The sequence below is a fragment of the Rattus rattus genome, chromosome 9 (assembly GCF_011064425.1).
Source record: "Rattus rattus isolate New Zealand chromosome 9, Rrattus_CSIRO_v1, whole genome shotgun sequence".
Classification (NCBI taxonomy): domain Eukaryota; kingdom Metazoa; phylum Chordata; class Mammalia; order Rodentia; family Muridae; genus Rattus; species Rattus rattus.
The window spans coordinates 26,570,807-26,595,758 of record NC_046162.1 but is presented as its reverse complement, the minus strand read 5'-3'; the positions used below and the strand labels follow the sequence as shown (position 1 = coordinate 26,595,758).

Sequence of the window (24,952 nt, the reverse complement as noted above, 5' to 3'; positions counted from 1 at the left end):
CTCTTTTTGTATTCCTTCTGCTGCACTATATCAGAAGATAGCCACTGGAAAACCCCGCACAGTCATGAGAAATGAGTGGAAAAGTGTGTAATATGAAATTATGAAAACTATTCCTCTCCTAGCAGATCTCTTGATCGGCACTTTGGAATCTACTGGAGAGAAATGTTTGTTTGGGGACGAAGTTGGCTTTCTGATCCTTATGCACATTCCAAGCACGAGAGACTCCAGAATAAAGACGTTTTTATAGCCACAAGCACTCGAGTTTGAAAAATAACTTTGTACTAAATGACAGGATTTGACGTAACTCAAGATGGCAGCTGCGGCTCATAGTACTGAGCCGTACAGTGATGTCACATAGCGACTTCCGCTCATTCACTTCGAGTTGGCCACTACATTTCCCAGAATGCTTTGCCAACAACGGTACCATTGGTCGGAGCGGCCGGAAGTGTAATGACGTAGCGGGAAGTAGAAGGACTCGCAGGCCCGAGCGGTGGAGAGCGAAACTGGGGGGCTCGGAAGACCGTCGTGGGTCTCGCGGCGCAAGGTGAGGACTGTGGCCGGGAACAGGCGCGGGGTCGCGCGGGGAGGTGCTTTTCTAACCTTAACTCATAGCCGGGAGGGGAGCGATACCCGCTTAGAGGCGAAACCTGCGCGTTCCTGACCCTTTCTTTTAACTTTTCTTGGAACAGCCTAGGACGAATTCGGACTTCAACGCGACACTGGGTCATTGGCGTGGTTTTGCTGCGACTAGAGAGGGGTGGCAGGTACCGCAGAGGTTCTGACTCAGCTTCTAGAGCAACTGTGGTTAATAGGACGTAAAAATCATCCGGGTCACTTAAAAAAAATACAGATTTTCTGTCCTGACTTGCAGATCGATATTGTCAGTATCTGGGCAGCACAGTTGCACAGCGAGGTTTGAGAACCGGCTCTACCAATGCCGAGTTCTGTTCCCCTCGAGGATCCCCTTCCAGAATTAGCTACCTAAGCTATACCGCTTGCATTTGGTTACGATGATGAGCAGGATTTGGACACAGATGCCATCTTGGGCTCCATAAGAAACTTATTCTTCGGCTTCCGGTGGCAATAGTGGCCCAGGACTTTGGTTCGTTTTCTGTGGACAACTTGGTCATTTATTCTGAACAAAGATTAGAACCGTGTCTTTTTCTTCCTGCTGCTGTTTTGACGTCTGCCTAATTTTTGCCACCCAGCAAACCGCAGGACATGGAAGAGTCACATTAAAATCAGTCTTTTAATTTAGGGTATGGATTGAGGGCGTGGTTCAGTGGTTAAAATGTGGCTTACAAATACCACAACTGGGGTTGGGGATTTAGCTCAGCGGAAGAGCGCTTGCCTAGCGAGCGCAAGGCCCTGGGTTCGGTCCCCAGCTCCGAAAAAAAAAAAAAACAAAAAAAAAAATACCACAACGTCTGAGATTCAGATGTTAGTCTTGGTATAAGACCATATTTGACCAGCAAGGCTATAAGTTAAAATGATAATCGGCATTGAGTGTGAGTTTATTATAATCTATTTTGGGGTTAGGGAGGGGCCAATACGGGGTCTTAGGTAGCCTAAGCTAGCTTCACACTTACTACTGTGTGGCCATCCACTTGCTACCAGTTGACCTTGAACTTCTAATCTTTCTGCCTCTATGTCCCAAATGATGAGACTGCAGGAATCAGCCACCACAATTGGTGATATCCTGTTTTTAAAAATGAGTTCCTCGGCTAGGTGTTGTGCATACTCCTTTAATCCCAGCAATCAGGAGGCAGAGGCAGGCTGATCTCTGAGATCAAGGCTAGCCTGGTCTACCAAGCAAGTTCCAGAACAGCCAGAACACACAGAAACCCCCCAAAAAAAAAAAAAAAAAAAAAAAAAATAATAATTATAAAAAAAAGTGACTCTCAGTCAAGGAAAGTCAAGCTGTGTTTGGGGATTGTATGTAGAAGTTCCTTTAGGTGTGAAAGACAGAATTTAAGACTGTATATGTACATAGATAACCGTCACTACGTAAAACATTGTTTTTCTTTTCCAGACATTTAGCCGCACCTCCCTCCCTGACCGCAGCATGGAGGGAAAGTCTGAAGACTGTAAGGTTCCAGAAGATCTGTTCAATGGTCTGAAAGTCACAGATTCTCAAGAAACAGAGTCTGCTAGCTCCCTGGTTTCTGATCCGAAAGATCAGCATTCCCAGAGCAAGCCACTGAAGGATGCTGAAGCCCATCCCCAGGAGGACCATGGAGAAGAGGAATGTTTTCATGACTGTAGTGCCTCCTTTGAGGAGGAACAGCCAGGGGCACATATGGCCGGGGACAAAGCCAGCGACGAGTCTAGTTCTGAACTGGAGGAAGAATACCTAATTGAACTGGAAAAAAACATGCCAGAAGAAGAGAAACAGGTAACTGGTTGTGGAGAATGTACCTCTTAAGCCACTTGTGTTGTTGGTGGTGTTACTTTTGGAGGGGTTATGGTCTTTCAGTGTCCCCTTGACTGGACTGAAACAGTAGAATGACCCTGTAATATATAGAATGACCCTATAAGCAGTCCTCTTGCCTCGGCCTTCCAAAAGCTAAGGTTACAGGCCTCAGCCACCATGCCTACCTAGTTTAAAACCCCTCTAAATTTTAATTCATTACTTTGTTTGTTTGTATATTTTCTGGGTCAGAGTGTGACCAAATAGCCCAGGCTAACTCCCAGTCTTCCTGCCCTCACTTCCCTAGTGCTGTGATATAGGCATGCAAAGCCAAGACCTGACCATTCAATTTAATAAAGAAATTGCTGGCTTTTCCCAGTGTGTTTAGAATTCTGTCTTCTACCTTAGAGATCCATAACGTGCTTGTACACACACACCTATAACTTCCTTACAAATGCAGGCCAGGCGCTGAACTGCTAACTTCACCTTCATCTCCACCTGTGCTTTGTTTTTAAATGGTCACTCCTAAGGTAAGGTGCTGAATGTCTGTAACAAACTTCTTGTAAGCGTATTTCGCACTACATTATGGATTGTGCTTGGTAGTCCTGACTACCTTGGTGGCATCAAAGCTACAGAGCACAGTAAGTGTCAAGGAATACATTGTGAAGGATGGTAGCTATTTGTTGGAAACCTTCAGTGTACCACTACTAAGGTAAAATGTTTTCTGTCTTAAGTTAATGTGTCAGTGGTTAGAACTAAGACCACATACCTAATAGATGGTAAAACTGATTTCTCCAACTCAGATCTCCTGATCCAAGTCCAGAGTGTGGTGTAGCATTTAATAATAAAACATCTCAGCTTCCTTGTCTTGGAGCTGCCCCTCCTGGTGCCCTCCTTTCTTACTCCAGGGTAGTCAGACAAGTTTCCATGGCGTGTGAGCTTATCTTCAGAGAGCTTGAATGAAGATGGTAGCTTAGGCCACCAAAGGGTTGTTTAGTGAAGTAGTTGATATCAAAGGAATAGGTTAAGATAACATGTGTGGCAGATTCGGGTTCTATAGAGTCACTAAAATGGATTTTTCATGAAGTAATCATTTAGCAAAGCTGAAAAGAGATCCAGCAACAACACATAGGGCAAGAAAGTTCCTTACTCTTACGTACATTTACAAGGATCTCTGACTAAAGATAATGGCCTTACTGAGATATGGGCATGCCTTGTTACTACCATGTGCTGAGAGCCTAGTAAAATATTAGATAGTACTTAGGAGCACGACTCAGGTTGTCATGGGCATGGGTAGCTGAGATTACAGGCATAAGCTACCGAGGCCTGTTTGTTTCCTCTTGAGACAAGTTCTTAAACTGTAGCTAAGGACTTGAACTCGCCATCCTCTTGCCTCAGCCTCCTGCATGCAGGCATCATTGGCATATATATCTCACATGCTTTTTTCACTAATAAATAAATCGGTTTTAACATGAAAGTTATCTTTGGGGAGGAGGGGGGCTAGAGTAGAGTAGAGTAGGGAGGCTTTTGAGATATGTCTCATGTAGATAGCCCTGGCTTGCTTCTGACACTATGTAGCTTAAGATGACGTTGTACTTTAATCTTCCTGCCTCTACCTTCCAGGAGCTGAGATTATAGGCATTCACCATATCCAACTTAAGGTGTTATATTTCCTGCAGTGTGTTCATCAGAAGAGAAATAAAGAGCAAGGATAATCAGGTTCATGAACTACCTCTACAGAAATATTAAATCAGCAAATTAAATCAAATATTGTTTAACCTTATAGAAACGTATTTCCAGAAAGTCCGTGTAGGGTTCAATTTATAACATCAGTGTCAAATGTTTAGTAGCCAAGCCTGTCCATTAGTTCCAGCACTCAGGAGGTAGAGGCTGACAGACTGAAGTTCAAAGCTAGATTGAAGCTAAAGTGAGATCCAGCACAGTCAGGACTATACAGAGAAACCTTATCTCAAAATACAAATCAAAACAAAAACGCTAGTAGCCAGACATGGGGTGTTTGCCTGCAAACTCAGGACTTACTACAGCAGTACTCTACTGATGAGTTACACCCCAGCCCTCTATTAGCTGCTCTTTACTTTCTGCTAGTGGTATAAGGAATTTTTGTGAAATTATCATTACCAACAAAATAGAAGAAATGTTCTCACTGGTTATTTTAGATTATTAGGAACAGGAGAGTATCATACTTGATTTTATGGAGATTATGAAACTGGAAAAAAAATCCAATAAGGAGCCAAAAAAAGGGAAACTTTTCAGCCTTAATCTAATAACTTTAAGATGCAAATGAAAACATATCTGTAGTCATGTGCTCATCCACTCATGTAATCACAGTACAGGAGAGGTTGAGGCAGGAAAATTGCTCTGAGTCGTAAGCTTGAAGTCAGCCTAGGGAGCACCCTTGCTTAAAACAAAAACCAAAACTTTAGGCTAGTTGAGATGGCTCAGCATGTAAAGGCACTTACTGCCAAGCCTGATGACTTGAGTCCCACATGATGTCCTCTGACCTTCACACGCTCCTGCCACACGTGCTCATACACAGACTAAATAAATAAATATTCAAAAACGATTTAAAAATCGTTGATAAAAAGATGACAGGAGCTTGTCCTAATATTGGGAATTTAACTTGCTGTACATTTCAATGGCACACAGATGATCAAATATCTTGTGTGGGAGGTACATGTGGAGGACAGAGACCATGGTCAGTCTTCTTCCTCAGTTACCTTACTTTCTGCGACAGAACAGTCTCTCACCAACCTGGAGCTCACTGATTTCAGTTAAGGCTGGCTGACTGGCTGGCTAGCCATCAAGCCCCACAGATCTACCAGGAGCTTAAATGTTTATGTGTTTTGCCTGCATACCTGTGTACCACTTGTGGCTCTCATGTCTGGGAAGCTAGAGGAGAGGGTTGGATCCCCAGAACTGGAGTAACATGTTATAAGCTGCTGTGTGGGCACTGGGATTTGAACCAGGGTCCTCTGAAAGAGCAGTGAGCTCTCTAACCACTGAGCATCTCTCCAGGCTCAGGAACAGAGAGGGTTAAAAAGTCAAAATGGGTATTGATTGGGTACTGTGATTGAATGAATGTTTATGCTGTGTATTTTGCAGTGGTTACTTAATAAAGCTGCACAGGGAAGCAGAGCATTGTTGATAGAATGATTTTGCTGAATGAGGCTCTTGATTTGGAATTCTTTTGTATGTTAAACACATGCAACCATTCATAATGCCAGTTCCAGGAAATGTGACACCCTCTTCTGAACACAAAAGGCACCAGGCACATGTGTGGTACACAAACATATATGCAGGCAGAACACTCATACACATAAAAATGTAATAAAAATATGTTTTATTACATTTATTTTACTTACAGTCAGGTAGAAATTGATGAGTGTATGTGCTTAGCTTCTGCCTCCTTTTTATTCAGTCAGTGATCCTCTGCTTAGGGAATGGTCCCTCCCACATTAAGATGATTATTCTCACATCAATTAATATGATAAATGTAGGGGGCTGGAGAGATGGCTCAGCGGTTAAGAGCAGTGACTGCTTTTCCAAAGGTCCTGAGTTCAATTCCCAGCAACCACATGGTGGCTCACAACCATCTGTAAAAAGGCATGTCTGAAGTCAGTGACGGTGTACTCACATACATGAAATAAATAAATAAATCTTTAAAAAAATATATGATAAATGTAATTCAGTTCCCCAAGACATGCCTGGAGACCCATTGTTCAGGAGATTCTAGATTCTAGATTCTGCCAAATTTACATTTGATATTGACCGTCACATTTGTGTATGCTCAGTGGCCAGAGAATCTACTTAGAGACCTTAAGTTCAGTATTATTCTCTGCATTTTTAAGCATGAGCAACAAAAAATTATCACTCTTCTTAGGCCATTAATGCTGCATTTGTTTGACCTGAACTTAACCTGTCTCTATCATTGTACCACGCATGCATGTGTACCTACTCTTGATGGCCTGGGTGATTTTGTAGGTGGCTGGGGGTTTTTGTTTGGATTGGTTTTGAGATAGGGTCTCATTCTGTGGCCCAGGCCATCCTAGCACTCATATGTAGCACTCATGTCCTCCTCTCTCTGCAAGAGTCTCATCTGCTTGGCTGCTTACTCTGAACCTGTAGAGCCATCCGTAGGAGTTCTTCCTCTAGAGAACAGATGTGAAAGGAGATCAAGGTTGTAGAGTTAAAACAAAGACACTAAAGGTTCCTAAAGGTCAGACAGAAGCTGACAGATGTGCACATTAAAATGGCTGTTGCATACAGTATCTTGGCTGTTCAGCATCCAACCCTGCATTCCCCTCTGCTGTCCTCTCTCGCATTGACGTCGTGTTGATTAGCTATAGCATGTGTCTGTCATTCCCTTTCCTAATAGACAGAGAACCTATGTGCGTAGATTATTGGATACTTCTGACCAACACTTGAATCTAGATCAAGGGAGACAAAGATTAGGACGTTAACTGGAATTTTATTTGCCGCTCTTCAGTCTGTCTTGGCTAGCTAGCACTAGTTTTCTGCTGAGGTCATCAGAAAAGTTGCTTTGCACCTTGAAGCTTCCCATTGGTACATGACTTCCTGGTATCTTTGCATAAATCCACTCCTTGATACATTTTGCTTAGAATTATGTTTTTATGGTGTTCGAAACCTAGCTAGTGCAGTCGAGAGCGTTATAATCCAGTCACCTCTCATGAGGAGGGTTGGGGATATGATCTTAATGTTTCAGTTTTTCTCCTTTGTCATTGCTGCCCTCATTTGGCTGTATCCTCTTAGAACAGCCTTTCTCAGATGTGGTAACCCATAGGAAAGGCTGTGTTTGCTTTTTACCTTTGGTGCTGGCGGTTAGATCGCAGCCTCAAGCCTGCTATACGAACGTAACTACTGGCATGCTGTAACCTGAAATGAATTATTGCTGTACCTACACAAATGGTTATGTCTGCCACACAGGAGAGGCCATGAAGAGTGGCGTTAGTCCACACCTGTCCTTCGTCATCCTTACTAAAATTCAACGACTTTGTTTGATCCAGCATCTAATAATACATGGCCTGCTCAAGCAGTGTATTAACAAGTCTTCTCAAGAGAAGTGAGGTTTTTTTGTTTTTGTTTTTTTTTTTTTTTTTTTTTTTTTGAAAGACAGGGTTTTTCTCTGTAGCCCTGGCTGTTCTGGAGCTTACTCTGTAGATCAGGCTGGCCTCAGACTCAGGGATCTGCCCTCCTCTGCCTCCAGGGTTGCTGATATTAGAGGTGTGCAACACTACCACCAGGCATGTTCTTAGTCTTAAGAGAACCAGTTACTAGGTCTAAGCTTCTCTTGTACATGAAATAGCCTGCTTATGTTTTTATTTTCCTTTTGAAGTTTTTGTTTAGTCAGAGGTTTAAGAATTTAACAAAATGGAGAGGGGCTTCTCTGGGTTGTTTTGTGTTGTTTGTGTACTTGCCTTTGTGGAGGTTGGACAAAACATTGTCCAGACATGGAAGGTAGGCCTCCAGATGGTCCTGCCGGTTGGCCTTGGAGCAACTACCTCGTCCGGATGCTCCTTGAGGGAAGCACACAGCAGATTCAGCATGCTCCATCTTTTCTCTGCGGGCAGCTTGTTCTGTGTTTGTGTTTGCTAAACTTGAACACTATATAAGTTGCCTATATAAGTCACTGAGTTATTAGAAGCTAAGAGGAGAGAGTCTCAAGTTTTTTTTCCATGCCCCGGCTGTCCTGAAACTTACTCTGTAGATCAGGCTGTCCTTGAACTCACAGAGATCCGCCTGGTTCTGCCTCCCACAGTGCTGTTATTAAAGGCATGCACCACCACTGCCAGCTTTAAGTTTTGATTTTTGACACAAGGTCTCAGTTATAACCCAGGCTGGCTTCAGTTTCTCACAGTCCTTCTGCCTCAGCCTCCTGAATGCTATATTACAACGTGAGCCACCCCACTTCATTTATAATGTCGTGAGAAACTGTATAATTCTTTGATCTCTTTCAGAAAAGAAGAGAAGAGAGCGCTAAACTAAAGGAGGAGGGGAATGAGCAGTTTAAGAGAGGAGGTGAGCTCTGTATTGCACTGTATTGCTCACCCAACCTTTATCCTTTCACAGACCCACACACACCGGAGAACAGTTGCAAAGGGCGCACCCCCTGCCACACCACCCCAGGAATTGAGCCATCCTCAGTCACAGTGAGCAGTTCCCTCGAGGCCCTTGCACCAGCATAGTGTTTCTTTTCTATAGTTTAGCTTTTAATCTAGACGTTAAAGAGAAAGCTCCTTAGCTACTGCTTTGGACAACCTTAACCTTAATGTGTTGATGAAAAAGTAACATCCCAGTCCCCATTTGCTGCCTTCCAGCAAGAGAAGTCATTTACTAAGTTTTCGTTCTTGTTTGTGTAGGTTTTTTTCTTTCCTTTCTGGCTTTTAGGACAACATCCCACTCTGTAGGCCGGGATAGACTATAGTGCTCTTTCCTCGGCCTCCTAAGAACAGAGTTTGTAGATGTCTGCCACCATACCTGCTTGCTTTCTTTCATATGTCCTTGTCTGTGATTGTTGGTTAGATTTTAATTCTTATAACAAAATATCCGAGGCAGGCTAACTTTATAAAGAAAACAGGCTCATTTCGTTCATTTTTGGAGACTGAGTCAAGAACCAGCAGTGGCTGCTTTGGTAAGGTCCCCATGCCAGACGGTGGGAATGTGTACAAGAGGAAGGGATACCATCTCAAACTACACAGGAAAGGATGGAGAGGCTGGGGAGAAAGCTCGGGCTTTCTAACCACTCACCCGAAAACTCATTTCAGGCTGCACACCTGTTTCCCCTTCTAGGGCAGCAGCACCACTCACCTGGATCTGCCAGCAAACTCTGGTTTTGCAGATCTCCTCCACCAACACAGCACTGCAGGAGCAAGCTTCCTGCAAACCCCCACAATACTCCTTACTATCCATTTTGTGTGTTTGCTTAAGGGTGCATCTGTCCTTTCCAGCAATACACTTAGTGATATACAGTCTGTCCCATTTCAAAGGGCACATGCCTAAGAGCTCTCATCTCTCATGTTCTCTCTCTCTCTCTCTCTCTCTCTCTCTCTCTCTCTCTCTCTCTCTCATATTCATATATATATGTGTGTATATGTGTGTATATATATTTTATCTGTAGTTTTTAAAGATTTATTTATTTATGTCTTCATAATTATAGATAGATAGATAGATAGAGATCGATAGAGATCTTTCTCTCTAAGGTCAGGCTATGTAACCTTGGAACTCACTGTGTAGAACAGGCTGGCCTTGAATTATCGGCAATCCACCTGTCTCTGCCTCCCAATTGCTAATATGAAAGATATGTGCCACCATACCTAGCTAGCTGTTTTACTTTTGTTTTGTTGAAACAGTCTCACCAGGTAGGTCTGTCTGTCTTGGGGCTCACTACGCAGTGGAGCTCACTATATAGACCAGGATAGTCTCGCCTGCCTCTGCCTCCCATGTGTTGGGATTAAAGGTGTGTGTCACCATGCTCCACCCTGGCTGGCTTTTTTTAAATACTAAAATCAGTAGGGACTGGGTTAGCACTGTGCACATACTAATCAAACATTCTGTCACTGAGCTACACCCTGACCTTAGAATTGTCTTCTTCTCTTTGAATCATAGACCTCACATTGTAGTCTTCTACCTGTCCAGTCCCTTAAACGTTTTGGAAATTCTTTTCTAAACTGCTGAACCAAATGAAAGCTGAACAACTAGGACATGGTACTGCTCTGAGAATTGAGGGCTCTTGACTGACAGGATGTTCAGCAGTTCACCAAACATGTGCCTCATGCCACTGGGACAAACAGGCACTGTGTTTTTACAGACAGAAGGAGGGAGTGACGTTTAAAACCTAAAAGCCTAGGACCATCTTTTCATTAGAAATTCTGGTCCTGTGAGTAGGAAACTGTACTGGGATCCAACAAAATCAAATCATAATTACTGTTCCATTTTATGATATTATCCTCAGATTATGTGGAAGCTGAGAGTTCTTACAGTCAAGCCCTTCAGATGTGCCCGGCCTGTTTCCAGAAAGATCGATCTGTTCTGTTTTCAAATAGAGCTGCTGCAAGGATGAAACAGGTAGGAGCTGGTTTGCCTTTTGTAATTGCATGATCCTCAGTGCTCCATGGGGTCATTTCCCTCCAGAACTAGTGCAGGCATCTCAAGTTGCCGTTCTTTCCTGCCCATGTACTTCCCTGATGGAAAATGTATCGAGAGGCTAGAAAAATACTTAGAAGAACTTGACTCAGATTCATGTTAACATTCATTAAAGTAGCAGGCTGAATATTTTGATGAAGGCAGGCTGACAAGTTCCTCCTAACTAGGGCAGGTTAGTGAAGCAGGAAGCCAAGTAGTGCACATCTCAGGATAGCTGTAGCTGCTGCTTTTAAGCTTCTAGAATTGTGAAGACCTAGAGGCACAGGGAACCACTAGTTAAAACTCCAGATGATGGGGCTGGAGAAATGGCTCAGAGGTTAAGAGCACTGACTGCTCTTGTAGAGGTCCTCAGTTCAATTCCCAGCAACCACATGGTGGCTCACAACCATCTGAAATGGGATGCCCTCTTCTGATATTACTGAAGACAGCTACAGTGTATTCATATACATAAATAAATAAATCTTTAAAAAAAATAAACTCCAGATGAAAAGATACTTGTTACTAAGGCTTGGGTTTTTCTGTTAAAAATATGAACACTGGGAAAAGTGGCTGACACTTGAGGCAAATGATATCTTTAAGTGGCAAAATAGGTGTCAGGGATAGTTTTTTATATATCTCTATTAGTGAGGACTTGGTATAGCTAATCAAGAAGAGTGGAGTAAACAGACGTGCAAACACGTGTCTAGACCGTGTTGATACTGGTAAGATTGTTGTGGGCTTATCTGACTTTCTGTCTACTCAGCATAATTAGTGTAGCTACATTAAGATAATGGAAGTTTTTTAAGATAGACCTACCTCTTTTTACTCCAGCTATACATGTCCAAAGTGCTATGGGTAAGCTATTGTCATGCTTTACAGCTGTTGTGTTGGCCAAAGTTGGGTGAAGTTGGTTTTGGTTTTTTGTTCTTTTTTTGTTTTATTTTTTTTAACAATCAAAAACCACCACCAACAAAAAAAAAAAAAAAAAACCCCGACTCTTTAATGTCTTAAATTCTCTAGTACTTTTATCAAAATCATTTTGAGCTACCAAGGTTTTGTTTGTAGAGGCCCCATCTTGTTTGATTAGGGGGTGGGGTTTGGGATAGTGGGGAGATATGAAGCTAGAACTTACTTACTGTTGGATTTGGTTTCTAAAGCTACTTACATTTTTGGAATGTTCTATGTAGGCAAAGAAATAATTTTATAGAAGAAACAAATCAACATTTTATATTCAAGAAAACTGAATCAATTCTTTATGGTTTTCTTTTTTTTCTTAAGATTTATTTATATGAGTACACTGCAGCTGTCTTCAGACACACAAGAAGAAGGGCATCAGATCTCTTTACAGATGGTTGTGAGCCACCATGTGGTTGCTGGGAATTGAACTCAGGACCTCTGGAAGAGCAGTCAGTGTTCTTAACCTCTGAGCCATCTCTCCAGCCCCTTTGTGGTTTTTGATGCAGGCTCTATACCAAAAAAGAGAGAAACGAACAACACAGCCATAAGTTGTTTTAATTAATTGAAAAAATTTCAGGAAGGCAAGTTTGCAGACTAGCTAGCGTTGCTGATTGGGTATCCCTGGTCAGACTCCACATTTCATTTCTGAAGGCAGTGAAGGCCAACCTGGTCTAAAGGGGCTTTTACTCTAGGTCTAGCTAGCTAATTCCAAAAAAGAATGGATTCTTAAAGGGAAAAAAAGGCTTTTAAGTTTTTTTAAACTACTGGCTTTATATGTTATATAGAGTGCTTTACATATGTAAACTTGTTTATCCTTGTATTTTAAACCAAGAATTTTGCAGTGAGTAAAATGCCCTAATCGCTTTACTAAAGAGACCAACTAGTGATGTGATGCACTGTGGCTTAATTACAGTTTCTTCACGGGAGCTGGGGGATGGCTCAGTGGTGTGAATGCTCACCGCATGAAGGGCCTGACTTCAGATCCCAGTGCCCACTTAAAAAGCCGTGTAGCCACAAGCATGTCTGGAACCCAGCACTGCAGGGCTGCAGACACAGAAGGGTTGCTAAGACTTACTGGTCACTGTCAGAGTGGTAAGAAAAAACACACAGCATCATTCTCTGGCCTGTGGTGGGACACACACATAAATCACGGTAGATTGTAGCTTCTAGAAAAACAATACTTACTATCACAACTTAAATGGCAAAGATTTTTTTTCTGTTCCAGAATTTCATAAAACAAAATTGTTTTGTGACATGTCTCCAGCTTATGGAAATCTGATCAATTGGGAGAAGCAGATTTATATAAAGTTATGTTCATTTTTCTACTATAGCATTTCTTTTCTCCTTTTTTTAAAGATAGGAGTTTTCCTTCATCTAGGTCTTCTCAGTAAACAAGTTCAGTTCCAGCTTCCAAGTTATATAAAGTTCATAAAATACCAAGATAATTTGAGGGCTGGAGAGATAGCTCAGTTTGTTAAGTGACTTCCAGTAAGCATCAGGATCTACCTTCTCTCTTCAGAATCCAAGAGAAAAGGTTATGTGTTGTGGTTTGTGCTTGTGATACCAGGACTGGACAAGCAGGTCCTGGGGCTCACAAGCTAGCCAACTTAGCTTACTTGGTGAAGGCCTGAGTGAAATGTTAAATAAAAGTGGGGGGTGGTGACCTTGTGTGATTGATTATGCTAGAGAAGCTAGTTTCTTCGCCCCAACTTATCTTCCAAATATCCTCCAAGTAATGAAATATTTTCTATGTGGAATACATTCTTTTTATCATATTGGTCTCTGATAGACCTGCTTATAGAATGTTTTTACTTTTCATTTTTCATTGATAATCAGGTTTATTAAAATGATACATATTGTAAATAAGGCTGACCCAAGATAGCAACCTTCCAGTCTCCAAACCACAAGTCCAAAGCCATTTCCCACTATTGTTCAGTAGCTTACAGTAAAGTAAGACATTTCTAAAGTAGTTGTTTACCCCAGGATATGCTTTGAGGTTTTCCATCCACACATTTGCAGTTCACTTCCTCTATTCATCGGCTGTATTTTTTACTGGTTCAACTATGTTAAGGTTTGTAATGTCCTTGCTTAACATTTTTAGGAAATAACCATCTTTCTTTGGCCTCCTGCATTTCTTTGTTTATGTGCTGTTATTATTGCATGTTTAAAAGACCCAAGGATCATTAATATGCACAGTTCCAGGGACAAAGGTTAGCGCACAGCACAGCGTTAGTATATAGGAGCAGAAGTGCACACATGGGACCCAGAGAGGTACAACAGCCAAGAGCTTGGTGTCAGAAACAACTGAAGTGCCTTACAGCGAGTAGGGTGGCAGCAGCCCTTCCCTGGAGAAGATATGCTGAGCCAGCAGCTCTCTATTTAAAACGACAGCGCCCACCTTCTCTCTATTCACGAACAGGTGTTTCAAACAGATCGGTTACTTTGCAACTTAAGTTGTACATTTTCCATAAACAGTTTACTGGTATCACTCACCAAAATACTTGACCATTTTAAAATATAAAAGCATCGTATATGCAAAAATAAACAACAACAAAAAGCAAACCAGACTTCCTTTGTAACCCAGAGTAGCTTCAAACTCAAGATCCTCCTCCCTCAGCCTAGAATAAAAGGTCTGCACAAACACACCTGGTTTTATATGAAGCTGGGCTAAAACTAGGGTTTTGTACATGCTAGGTAAGCCCCTACTACAAGAATGCTTTATTCTTTTGAGAAAAGGTCTCATGGAGCCCAAACAGGCCTCAAACTGTACCACACAGCTAACATGGCCCTGAACGCTGCTCTGTAGCTCTGAGTCTGGAAGTTTAAGAGTCTGCCGCCGTGTCTGTTGAGTTCATAAAGATTTGTGTTTCTGTGTTGGATATAGATGTGTGTACAATTCTTACAATAGAAGAGGGTTTCCAGTTGTACCTCTCTTACTCTCTGTTCCTTTGAAGCAGGGTTTCTCACTGAACCTGGGAGCGAGGGTGGGGACAGTGTTTTTGGAGTGAGCTGTCTCTGCCCTGCCGAGACTCAGCGCTGGGATGACAAGTGTGCATGGCTTGTTACGTAGGCCAAAGGCTCCACATCCTTCTCTTCCAAATTCAAAACACTGCAGAACTCCTCGATGCCCTATCGTGTAGTTTCTTTGGCTTGTGGCTGTGATGAAGTGTGTAACTTCTTTCTAACGGCCAGGTTGTACGGTGTAGCTCATTGCCAACTGCAGGCTCAAACTCAGCTTCTTCTACTTTAGACTGACTTACAGGTAGTAAGCGTCTTATCACTGAGCCATCCTCTCAGCCCTTATTTTAACAACTCCGTATACAAGTAAAGATCTTCACAGTGCTGTACAGTCATCACCACTGTCTAGTTCCAGAACTTTCATAACCCTGAAAGAAAACTTCTTTCTTCATAACCACTCAGCCAGCCTAGTACACAGCGTAGGTGCTGCTCTAGACTACTCTGTAGATACTCAGTCCGCTGACGTGACCCTTACTGTTAAGAACTGTTACGGGAAGCAGCCTCTTTTTGTGATACTGTACTTCCTTTGGAAAAAGGACATTTAAAGTTGAAGACATGTTTTCCACCATTCAGTCCAGCCTGATAGTAAATTATATGAGAAACTGAGCCCACAAACGGAAAGTGACACGGCCATGTTAGGATAGAAGCCAGTGTCAGAGCTGGGACCAGAATCCAACTCCCTTGCATATAGTACTCCTTCACTGTGCTGTTTCTAGATTCAGAAGCTAAGTCAGGTGCATGGTCTGACTTGTTCGTGTTTCTGTCAGCAGTGGGTAAGGTAAGGTTTGTGACAGACACTGCCCTGTAGGTGGACCTGCTTGGTCCACTTCGATGTGATACTGAAGCAGCTAGCCCTGAGACTGGCTCATTGTTCCATGTCGGCCTGCTTATTGACCCAGAGTTTTGCCTGTTGCATTCTAATGTAAGATTCCGTGCTGGTGTCTTAGGTGAGCAAAGAAAGTACATGTACATGTGTTTCCAGGAGCCTTTCAGGGACGCTCATATGAACTAACTTTGAGTTCTCTATGGGAAGCAACATCTATTTTCATGTGATTCTTAAACGGCATTCTTTTTTTAATATTTATTTTTATTTTGTGTATGTGGAACGCTGCATGTATGTACACCACATGCGTGCCTGATGCCCTCAGAGGTCAGAAGAGGGTGACCTCCTGGAAGGATTCTAAGCAGAACTGCCATGTGCGCTCTAAAACCTCTGCAAGAACAGCAAGTGCCTCAACCACTGAGCCATCTCTCCAACCCCACATTCATTATTATTATTATTATTATTATTATTATTATTATTATTATTATTATTCCCTCATGTATTATATCCTGACTGCACTTTCCCCTCCCTCCTCTACCCCCAATTTCATCACCATCCAAGATCCACTCCACCTCCCCTCAGGAATATCAACCAAACACGGTATAACAAGCTGCAATAAGACCAGGCAGATATCATTATGTATACACAGAATTGTTTGTTTGTTTGTTTGTTTTAAGACAGGATTCCTCTGTGTAGCCCAGGCTATCCTGTAACTCACTCTGTAGATCAGGCTGGCCTTGAACTCAGAGGTCCACCTGCCTCTGCCTCTTGAGTACTGGGATTAAAGGTGTGTGCCATCACTGCCTAGCCCAGCTCTGCATTCTTCACCTTCATACTCATCCTTGATGATCAGGTCGTGGCAATGCGCCCTTGGGCCCTTGAGAGGAAACTAGAGAAGCATATGTTAATGTGATCTGTCATCTTTCCTTACAGGACAAGAAGGAGATGGCCATTACTGACTGCAGCAAAGGTAAAACTTGTTAACAAAAAAGAACATTGCCTCAGTTACAGAAACAGGTTGGGTTTGTATTCAGGCCAGGGTCCCCTCACACAGAGGTTTTTAAAGAAGCAGCGTCATGGGATGGCATTTTCAGAGGGACCGTACTATGTGGGAGTCATCTTAGAGCAAACTTGCTTTCAAATGGATTTTTCAGCCTTATTACAGCAGTAAATATGTGAAAACGTGTGTAGCTACCGTGGCATCACAGCTCTAGTGGGGAACAGAATTCACTTCCATAGCCTTCCGATGACCTGCCTTTGACTCACTGAGGAGCTTAGCTGCTGAACCCGCACTCACAGCTGTTTAGACATATACATGTATACATCACAGTCTGGGATCCACACATAGGGTAAACGTGAGGGGTGTTTTGTCTTTTTAAATTCGAATCATGTTGCTTAATTCATTTCCTGAAAATTTTTTTACAGCAGATTTCTGTATGTACCACATTTTTATTACCCATTGGTCTGTCGATAGTTCCGCATCTGTGGTATCGTCAGTAGAGAAGCAGGAAACACTAAGTGTGCAGCTGTCTCTGTGGTAGGATGTGGAGCTCTCTAGGTATGCCCAGGAGTGGAATAGTAGGTTATATGTATGGTAGTTCTAGTTTAATTTCTTGAGGAACTTCCAAACTGAGACCCATAGTGGCTGTATTGATTTGCACCACCACCAGCAATAAATGGGGGCTCTTCCAAGCGGATTCAGAACCCTTTTTTAATGTAACAATTTCTCTTATGTTTGCAGCAATTCAGTTAAATCCTACCTACATCCGTGCAATACTGAGGAGAGCTGAGTTGTATGAGAAAACAGACAAACTAGATGAAGCACTGGAAGATTATAAATCAATATTAGAAAAAGATCCATCAGTACATCAAGCAAGAGAAGCTTGTATGGTAAAACAGATTTTAAAGAACTTTTTCTGGCCAGGTGTAGTGGTGTATGTCATTAATCCCAGTACTTAGAAGACAGATAGATGGATCTCTGTGAAGTCAAATCCAGTCTGGTTTTTAGATAGCAAGTTCCAGGACAGCCATAGCTATATAATAGAGACCCTGTCTCAAAAAACAAACAAACAAAAGTATTTCCTGTTTCTTTTGCTTTGTATTTAGTAAATCTTACTCTTTTTGGTCACAACTAAATTCTGTTTTTATGGTTACCAATATATGTGGGAGATTGATCTTTGCGATGGCTACTCACCGGGACTGTGTACCATTTGATCTCCATGTATATGAGCCAGCATGCCAGCACACTCCTGTAATCCCAGACCTGGGGCAAACGAAACCTAATTTTGGAACCAGCTGGACTATGCAGAAAGGCCCTGCCCCTCAAAATTAAATAAGTGCCCCGTGTAAGCCTTTCTTTGCTGCATTGGGGATATTTTGTTCTCTATAGTTAGTGACTCTTCTACAATCTTAACTGATTTTGTGTGGATGAGGATTCCACCTGCATGCATATCTGTGTGCCACATGGTGTTTGGTGCCTATGGAGGTTCGAGGAAAGCATCAGATCCTTAGAAGCGAGATTAATGGGCAATTGTGATCTACCCTTTTATGTTGTCTGTTAAAGATAGTGTCTCATTGTAGCCCAAGTTGACCTCAAACTCGTCATCATCTTGCCCAAACCCCTTATTTTGGGGTTTTTGAGACAAAGTCTTACTGGCTGTTAACTCTTTAGTCAGACAGCCTCCAACTCTCAGTGATTCTTCTGCTGTGTCTCACAAGTCCTGGGGTTACAGGTGCGTGAGTGCAGCACAACTGGCTTTCACAGACTTTTACTGAGCTCTTCCTCTGATCTAGACGTCGTTTCCACCTGAGAACTCGATGAGGAGGCTCGGCAGGTAAAGGCTTGCTGCCAAGCATGATGCCGAGTTCAATTCTTAGAACCCACATGATGACAGGAAAAAACCAACCCCGGAACGTTATTTTCTGATCACCACACAGACACAGACACAGACACACACACACACACACACACACACACACACACACGTAGTTTTAAAAGAACTAGAGGGATGACTGGTTGTGAGTACTTGTACTCTTTCCGAGGACCCAGCTCAGCTCCTAGAACCCACTTGGGGGGTTCACACCCACTCGTAACTCCAGCTGGAGGGTCACACACTCTTCTTCGGGCACAGACACACACGCATACAAATACAAAACAAATCATTATATCTGGGATGTGAATGAGAGTAAGGCTTAAACACTTGTCAGATTTAAATAAGAATCTCTCACCAAATGCTTGTTTCTGATTTTTCCTCAGAGATTACCTAAGCAAATTGAAGAACGGAATGAAAGATTAAAGGAAGAGATGTTAGGTAAGTCTGCTCCTGCTGCTTGTCTTGATCATAACAGCTCGGAGATTAGGTGGGACTGCCACTGCTTTCATTTACGGAGAGAACAGCACTTCAGAATCTCTTTGAGACATATCGTGAGTGTGTGTTGTTGAGAATAGTGCGTTTGTGTGTGCATATGCGTGTGTGCATATGCATGTGTCTTGTTGAGATTGCTAGGGACAAGGCTCTGCTCAGCTGTTTTTAATTTCAGGAAGTACAGTTGGAGAGGGATCAGCTTTTTCAGGAACCAGATTTCTACCTTGTCTTTCACATGATGATCTCAAAAACCAGCTGAGTCTGTCTGTTGCTTAATCACTGCTTAAGGTTTTATGTTTATTTAATCTGTAGTCATTATAGCCAGTAATGTCAGAATGAAAGGAATTTTGAATTGAAAATGGTACTAAAAATCCCATTAGTGCTTGGGAAGATGTGAGAAGTATGTGGAATAAACATTTAAGGGGTGTAGGCTGGGGAGATTACTCAGAGGACCTGAGTTCAGAGCCTCACAACCATATTTAAAAAAAAAAAAAAATGCTAGGCAGGGTGGAATACATCTGTAACCCTAGCAGTGGGGAGATGGAGACAGGAGGGTCCCTTGACCTCTGGCCTGCTGCTCTTACCGAATTGGAAAGTGAGACAGGAATAGAGGGCACCCAGTGTTGACCTCTGCAGGCCTATGCACATGCACACAAGGGGGCAAGGGGGGATTCACTTATCTCAGAGTTGCCAGAGCGGTTCCTAGCTGCAGTCAGAGCCTCTTGCTTCCTTTCTGCTTTACTAAGAACCTGTGGGGTTCCTAGACAGTTCTTGTATCTGTTTAACCTTCCTCATGTCCCTGCTCCAAAGCTGCTGCACCTTCCTGATGAATACATTCTAAATCTTTGATGTGCATTGCAAGGGCATGGTCCTAAAAGAAAATGAATGTAAAATACATTAGTGTGGTCATCTGTGGTTTGACATCAGTGTCTAGAGAATGTGCACAGACTTGCCAGTAGGTCACTCAGGTAGATAAATTAATGCACTTTTTCCACTCTTAACCTCTCTTAACCTCTTTTTGCCCATAAAATTTTTACTTGATCCTATGCGTACAGATAGGTATATATTCATTCAAATATATATATTCAAACATTCATGGGCTGGAGAGATGGCTTAGCAGTTAAGAGCTCTGACTGCTCTTCCAGAGGTCCTGAGTTCAGTTCCCAGCAACCACATGGTGGCTCACAACCATCTGTAAAGGGATCCCATGCACTCTTCTGGTGTGTCTGAAGACAGCTACAGTGTACTCATACATGTACATAAAGTAAATAAATATTTTTTAAAAATTCATTGATAACAAATCATAAGCTTTATTTGAAGTAACTGTTTAAGGGGCAAGAGAGATGACTCAGCAGTTAAGAACATGTATTGATCTTGCAAAGAGCTGGGTTTGGTTCCTACCTATATGGCAACTAACAGCCATTTCAACTTCAAAGGATCCAATGCTCCTGTGACCTCTTTGGACTCTTCCATGCATATGGTGCATATACATACACTCAGACATACATACATGTAAAATAAAGTTAATATTCTAAAAATGGTAATTCTTTACAAATTTGTGAGCAAATCTGAGCCAATTTGTGTAGTAATGAGAAAGGCATTTTTACATAAAGAAACAAACCTAGGCTGGATATCTGATGCTGCAGGACATAAAGCATATTCATTGTTTTCAGAGTTGCTTGATATTTTGGTTTTATGATTATGGATGCTGAGTTCGACACCTGACATAGATACATGCTACAGAGTGGCAGGAGTATGTTTAGTGCCGTTGGGAAATTTTGCCCTAATCTCAAACCAAAATGATTTTTTTTTTTTTTTTTAAGTGAAAATCAAGTCAGCACCATAGGGTTTTGGTTTGGTTTTTTTTTAAGATTTACTTGTTATGTATATAGTATTCTGCCTGCATGTACACCTGTATACCAGAAGAGGGCACCAGATCCCATTTTAGATGGCTATGAGCCACCATGTGGTTGCTGGGAATTGAACTCAGGACCTCTGAAAGAGCAGACAATGCTCTTAACCTCTGAGCCATCTCTCCAGCCCAGCACCATAGTTTTTTAAATTAAACATTATAATACAACAAAAGATAAACAGATCTGCTACTTCCATTCTTAGACATGACAGTAGGAAAGTATTAAAAGTTAAAGGAAATTTAACCATTGATTTAGAAAGCAAAAAGCTTTAGCTCATAACATATGATAACTGAGTCTGCGTCTGTTTTCATGCCACATAGACATTTAGACATGCATATACTTGTAGTCAAAAATTAAATGCATTTATTTTACAAATAAATAAAGTGAAATTGTCAGACATTTCAGGATTCTTGAAGCTCAGCTCTAGGAGGATAAGGATAAATTCCTAGCATTACTTCCCAGCTTTAGGTAGCTTGGTAAGCAAGACTCTCATTCCACATGCAGGACTTGTCAATGCGAGCCATTCTTAGCAGCTTACTGAGAGGGTAAGATGTGTGTACTTAGTGACCAATGATGTGAACGTGAGTCTCAGAACTATCTGATTAGAAGTAGACCTTTGTCATCGTCCGTCAAGTGCTTTATCCTAAGCTGTTCAGCCAGAGAACCTTGAAGACTAGAGCTGTGTGTGCTCTCGTGCTTCTCCCTGAATCCCATATTCCATCAGTTATCTGGGCTATGAGATACTCTATTCCTCTCCTTACCAGAGATGGGTGGTTACAGGTAGTTTTTCAAAGGAAGTTGCCTTTGGAGACCGTTTCTTAAGATTTAATATACAGACCATGATCCCTGAAGAGTGGCCAAGGTGTTGCGCCCCAGACGCACTGAAGTGCGATCGGAGTGAACCCAGCAGCCCAAGTTATGTTCACTGACCCTACTTGGGAATGTGGCTGCACTGTGAGGAGGGGAGATGTGTAGGGGTAGAGGCAGCTCACATGAGGGAGGGTTGGGGCCAAAGTAGGATGTGGCCATACCACAGAACGGCCAAGGAGGGAAATGTGGTTCAGCTGAGAGGAATCTCCTGAACAGCAGGTCAGTCACTGGGTTTCATCTTTCCTTCTTTGTACTGTAGCCACAGCAAAGAAAGCATTCCTGCTTATCCTGGGGGGAAACGTCTCACACAGGGTCAGGTTCCTCAAAGAGATGTTTACATAATGAACCACTTAGAATGTTGCTTTAAGTCAGAGAAACTAAGATTAATCAGAGCTGGATCTCTAGTCCTTTAACAGCCTTGACAGTGCAAGCAGGTTTGAACTCTGCACTGCTGTAGGATCCTGGTGTGATAGGTTCCACCTTCCAAGGGACTTGTTGTCATGTTTGTTTAGGATGCCAAGTTTGCTACAGGAGGGACTAAGAAAATCTTATTGCTGTCAAGGTAGGGAGATAGCATTAGCAGCCTGAGACAAGTATGACAGATAGGCTGCCTTGAAATGAGGGAGCTGCTTCCGCCTCTGAACACTGACACTGGCCTAAACAGCAGCAGGAAAGTGTGTCTGATTGTGTTTGAACACTGTCTTCACAGAAGTTGACTGCCGTCATCACAGACAGCAATAAGTGACTTTTTCAGACACTAAATCCTGAGTCTTTGAGTTTCCATTGGCTGGACTATGGCTTCAGACTCTTCACCAAGCATCATAGAGATGTTTGCCCCATGAATAAATGGCCTCTTGCACAATGCCATGAAACTGTAACTTCCAGAGCACCTTAAGCTTTCCCCTTTGGTCCATCACTGTCAGTGGGCTCCTGTGGCATAACAGCCATAGGACACCAGGCCTGGCTCAGGCCCCGAATACGGACCGAAAGCAGCCTCCTGTCTTCTTCCCCACCCATTGGAAGTATGGCTCACTCCGCCTGTTTTGTCTTCCAGCAAATTCTCAATTTACATCTCTGTGTACTACAAAAGGAGCTGCACGTACGCTCACTGTACTTGTTAAGCGAAGTAATCCGTCTGAAGGTCTTGGATTTTTTTTTTTTCTACGGAGGAGATTTGACCTTGTGCTCAGTTCTGTGTTCTCCACAGGAGGGTCTCCCGCTGCAGCTTCAGCAAAGCCACTGGGAGCCAGGGCAGCCTCCCCTCATCAATCCCTACACGTCTAGGCAGCCCATGGGTGGGCGATAGACTTTAGTTTTCTCTGCATTTCGAGAAGCATTGGAGTTCAGAGATCTTCATGCAAGCAAGTCCTCCCCTAGCTGGGCAAAGTGAGGCTCTAGGGAGGTCTGGATGTTTCACGTTAGCTTGGGGTGGTCTTTGAGCACCCGCAGGACACTTTTCCTTTTGTACAGATGAGCCTAAAACACTGCACTGTGAAGCATGATGGCGTGCCCTTAGCTCACGTGGTCGTCCGGGCTGGCTTGAACTCATGGCAGTTCTCCGCCTCAGCCTCCTTAGTGCTGGAATCCCAGGCCTGCATCAGCACACCTGTGCCCGTCACCACAGTATACTGTGTTTATGTGGCTCTTTTCTCCGAGCCCTCTCTTATCAGCCCTAGAATAGGCTGTGGGGCTGTTTGTGACTCAGGTTCCCCAGGGCTGCCTGCTTCAGTTTTGTATGCTGTGATGCCCACCTGGACATCTGTCCCTGTGCCTGAGCTTTGGGGCTGTGTCTGCTTGGGGGTGCAGGTGCTCAAGGACAGCAGCAGTGAGCATGTGTGGTCTGGATTTTAGTTTGGGAGACCTACAAGAGTGATCACCCAGGTTCTGGGAGCTGCCTCCAAGAATGGATGTTTTCTTCAAATATGTTAAGTCTTCCTGGACAAGATCTCCAGATGAAGTCCAGAAGCTTCCATTGTGAAGGCATGCAACTTGACTTCACTTGGTCTTTCCTCTAGTAGGGTGACTCAGAGTGTCGAATGTTGCCAGCAAGGAACACGGAGGAGAATGTTACGTGAGGCCTGTCTCTTCCCATCTTACCCTCCTGCTTATCTCCATTGGAAGCAGACCTGGAAGAAAGTTAATGCAGTTTAGAAAGCACTGAAACTTTATTCTCCCATCCCAGTCAAAAATTTCCAAAGCATTATTTTATAAATTCTGTCCACTACTCCATAAATCCCAAAATCTCTTGGGAGTTCCACATCAGCACACAAACTCCAAGGGCCTCTTATGTCTTAGAACAGCATAAGAATCCTTATTTTTGGTATATCTTCATTACTTGAGTGATGAATGAGTAAAGCCTGAATTATTGAGGTTGAAGACACTACACAAATGAACGAGATCTCATCTCCCCCAAAAAATAACAGGAATGTTGTAAAGACTGAGTGGGGTGCCAAGAGTGCACTTGTGAGTGAGGGTGGCTCAATAGACGTGCGCCTTGTTGGGTTGATGGCTACTGTTGTTTTCCTTAGAACAGATGGGTTAAAGAGCCACTGTCCTCACATCCAGGAAGGCCAGCCTTGGCCAAGTGCCTTCACCCAGTGCTTGGGATGGAAGTCCCTGTCCTTTGTAATTCCAGCCAGCCGAGCAGGAGATTTTCATCTCCGTGGAGGGTCCTGAAGGAGTGTGAGCTCCAGTGTCACTCAGGCAGTGGAGTGACAACACCCGAGAGGAAGGAGGCTGAAAAGCCTCCCAGGTGTCAGTCAGGTTCCTGACAACAAAGCCAACTGACTAGTGCGTCCTGCCTCTTTGTCCCAGCATTCACCTGAGTTGTTTTTATGTTGCAGGTAAACTAAAAGATCTTGGCAACTTGGTTCTGCGACCTTTTGGGCTCTCCACAGAAAATTTCCAGATCAAGCAGGATTCTTCTACTGGCTCCTATTCCATCAATTTTGTTCAAAATCCAAATAATAATAGATAACAAATAACAGTAGTCCTAAAGGCTGACTGGGAGGCCACGAGCGGTTCACAGGGAGCATGCTCTGCAGGCGTTCAGTGTAAAAGCATCTTATCTAAGAAAGGCTGTGCAGTAGAACCAGAGCCGCCTTCTTGCTCTTGTTCTGATCAGGGTGGAATGTGCCTCCTGACGTGATGAGCCTCATTAAGTTCCATTCTAAGGTGGTGTCTGTGCAGCTGTTGTCCCTGGTTCTGGCTGTTCTTTGTCTGATGGAGAAGCCTGCTTGTCAAAGCTGACCTCTTGGAGCCACACAAATGTGCTAGCCACCAAAAACCTCCCGTAACCATGTAAGCCTGTCAGTTGAGTGGTGACCATTCACACTGGACAGGGCCCCTCCCGCTCACACTCGCTCAGATGCTGCAGTGCAGGCCTTCAGCAGGCTTTTGAGTTCCTCTGTGTTAATAAAAACATCCCGTGACAATT

At 43.1% G+C, this 24,952-nt stretch overlaps 1 protein-coding gene across 1 annotated transcript; it reads left to right on the top strand.

Annotated features, from left to right (window-relative positions):
• Positions 1 to 430: 430 nt before the first annotated feature.
• Ttc1 (tetratricopeptide repeat domain 1) lies at positions 431 to 24,952 on the top strand. Its single transcript, XM_032912365.1, has 8 exons — positions 431 to 544; positions 2,033 to 2,395; positions 8,407 to 8,467; positions 10,401 to 10,513; positions 16,302 to 16,338; positions 17,110 to 17,258; positions 18,625 to 18,679; positions 24,360 to 24,952. The coding sequence occupies exons 2-8, from the start codon at positions 2,066 to 2,068 to the stop codon at positions 24,491 to 24,493; spliced, it is 879 nt and encodes a 292-aa protein (XP_032768256.1). The 5' UTR covers positions 431 to 544; positions 2,033 to 2,065; the 3' UTR covers positions 24,494 to 24,952.

What these genes read in the sequence shown, in the direction of transcription:
- Ttc1 (XM_032912365.1), top strand. Translation starts at nt 2,066, where the DNA reads ATGGAGGGAAAGTCTGAAGACTGTAAGGTTCCAGAAGATCTGTTCAAT. An exon ending in TGAGCAGTTTAAGAGAGGAG is followed by an intron (nt 8,468 to 10,400) that starts GTGAGCTCTGTA and finishes TATTATCCTCAG; the next exon opens with ATTATGTGGAAGCTGAGAGT. An exon ending in CTGCTGCAAGGATGAAACAG is followed by an intron (nt 10,514 to 16,301) that starts GTAGGAGCTGGT and finishes CTTTCCTTACAG; the next exon opens with GACAAGAAGGAGATGGCCAT.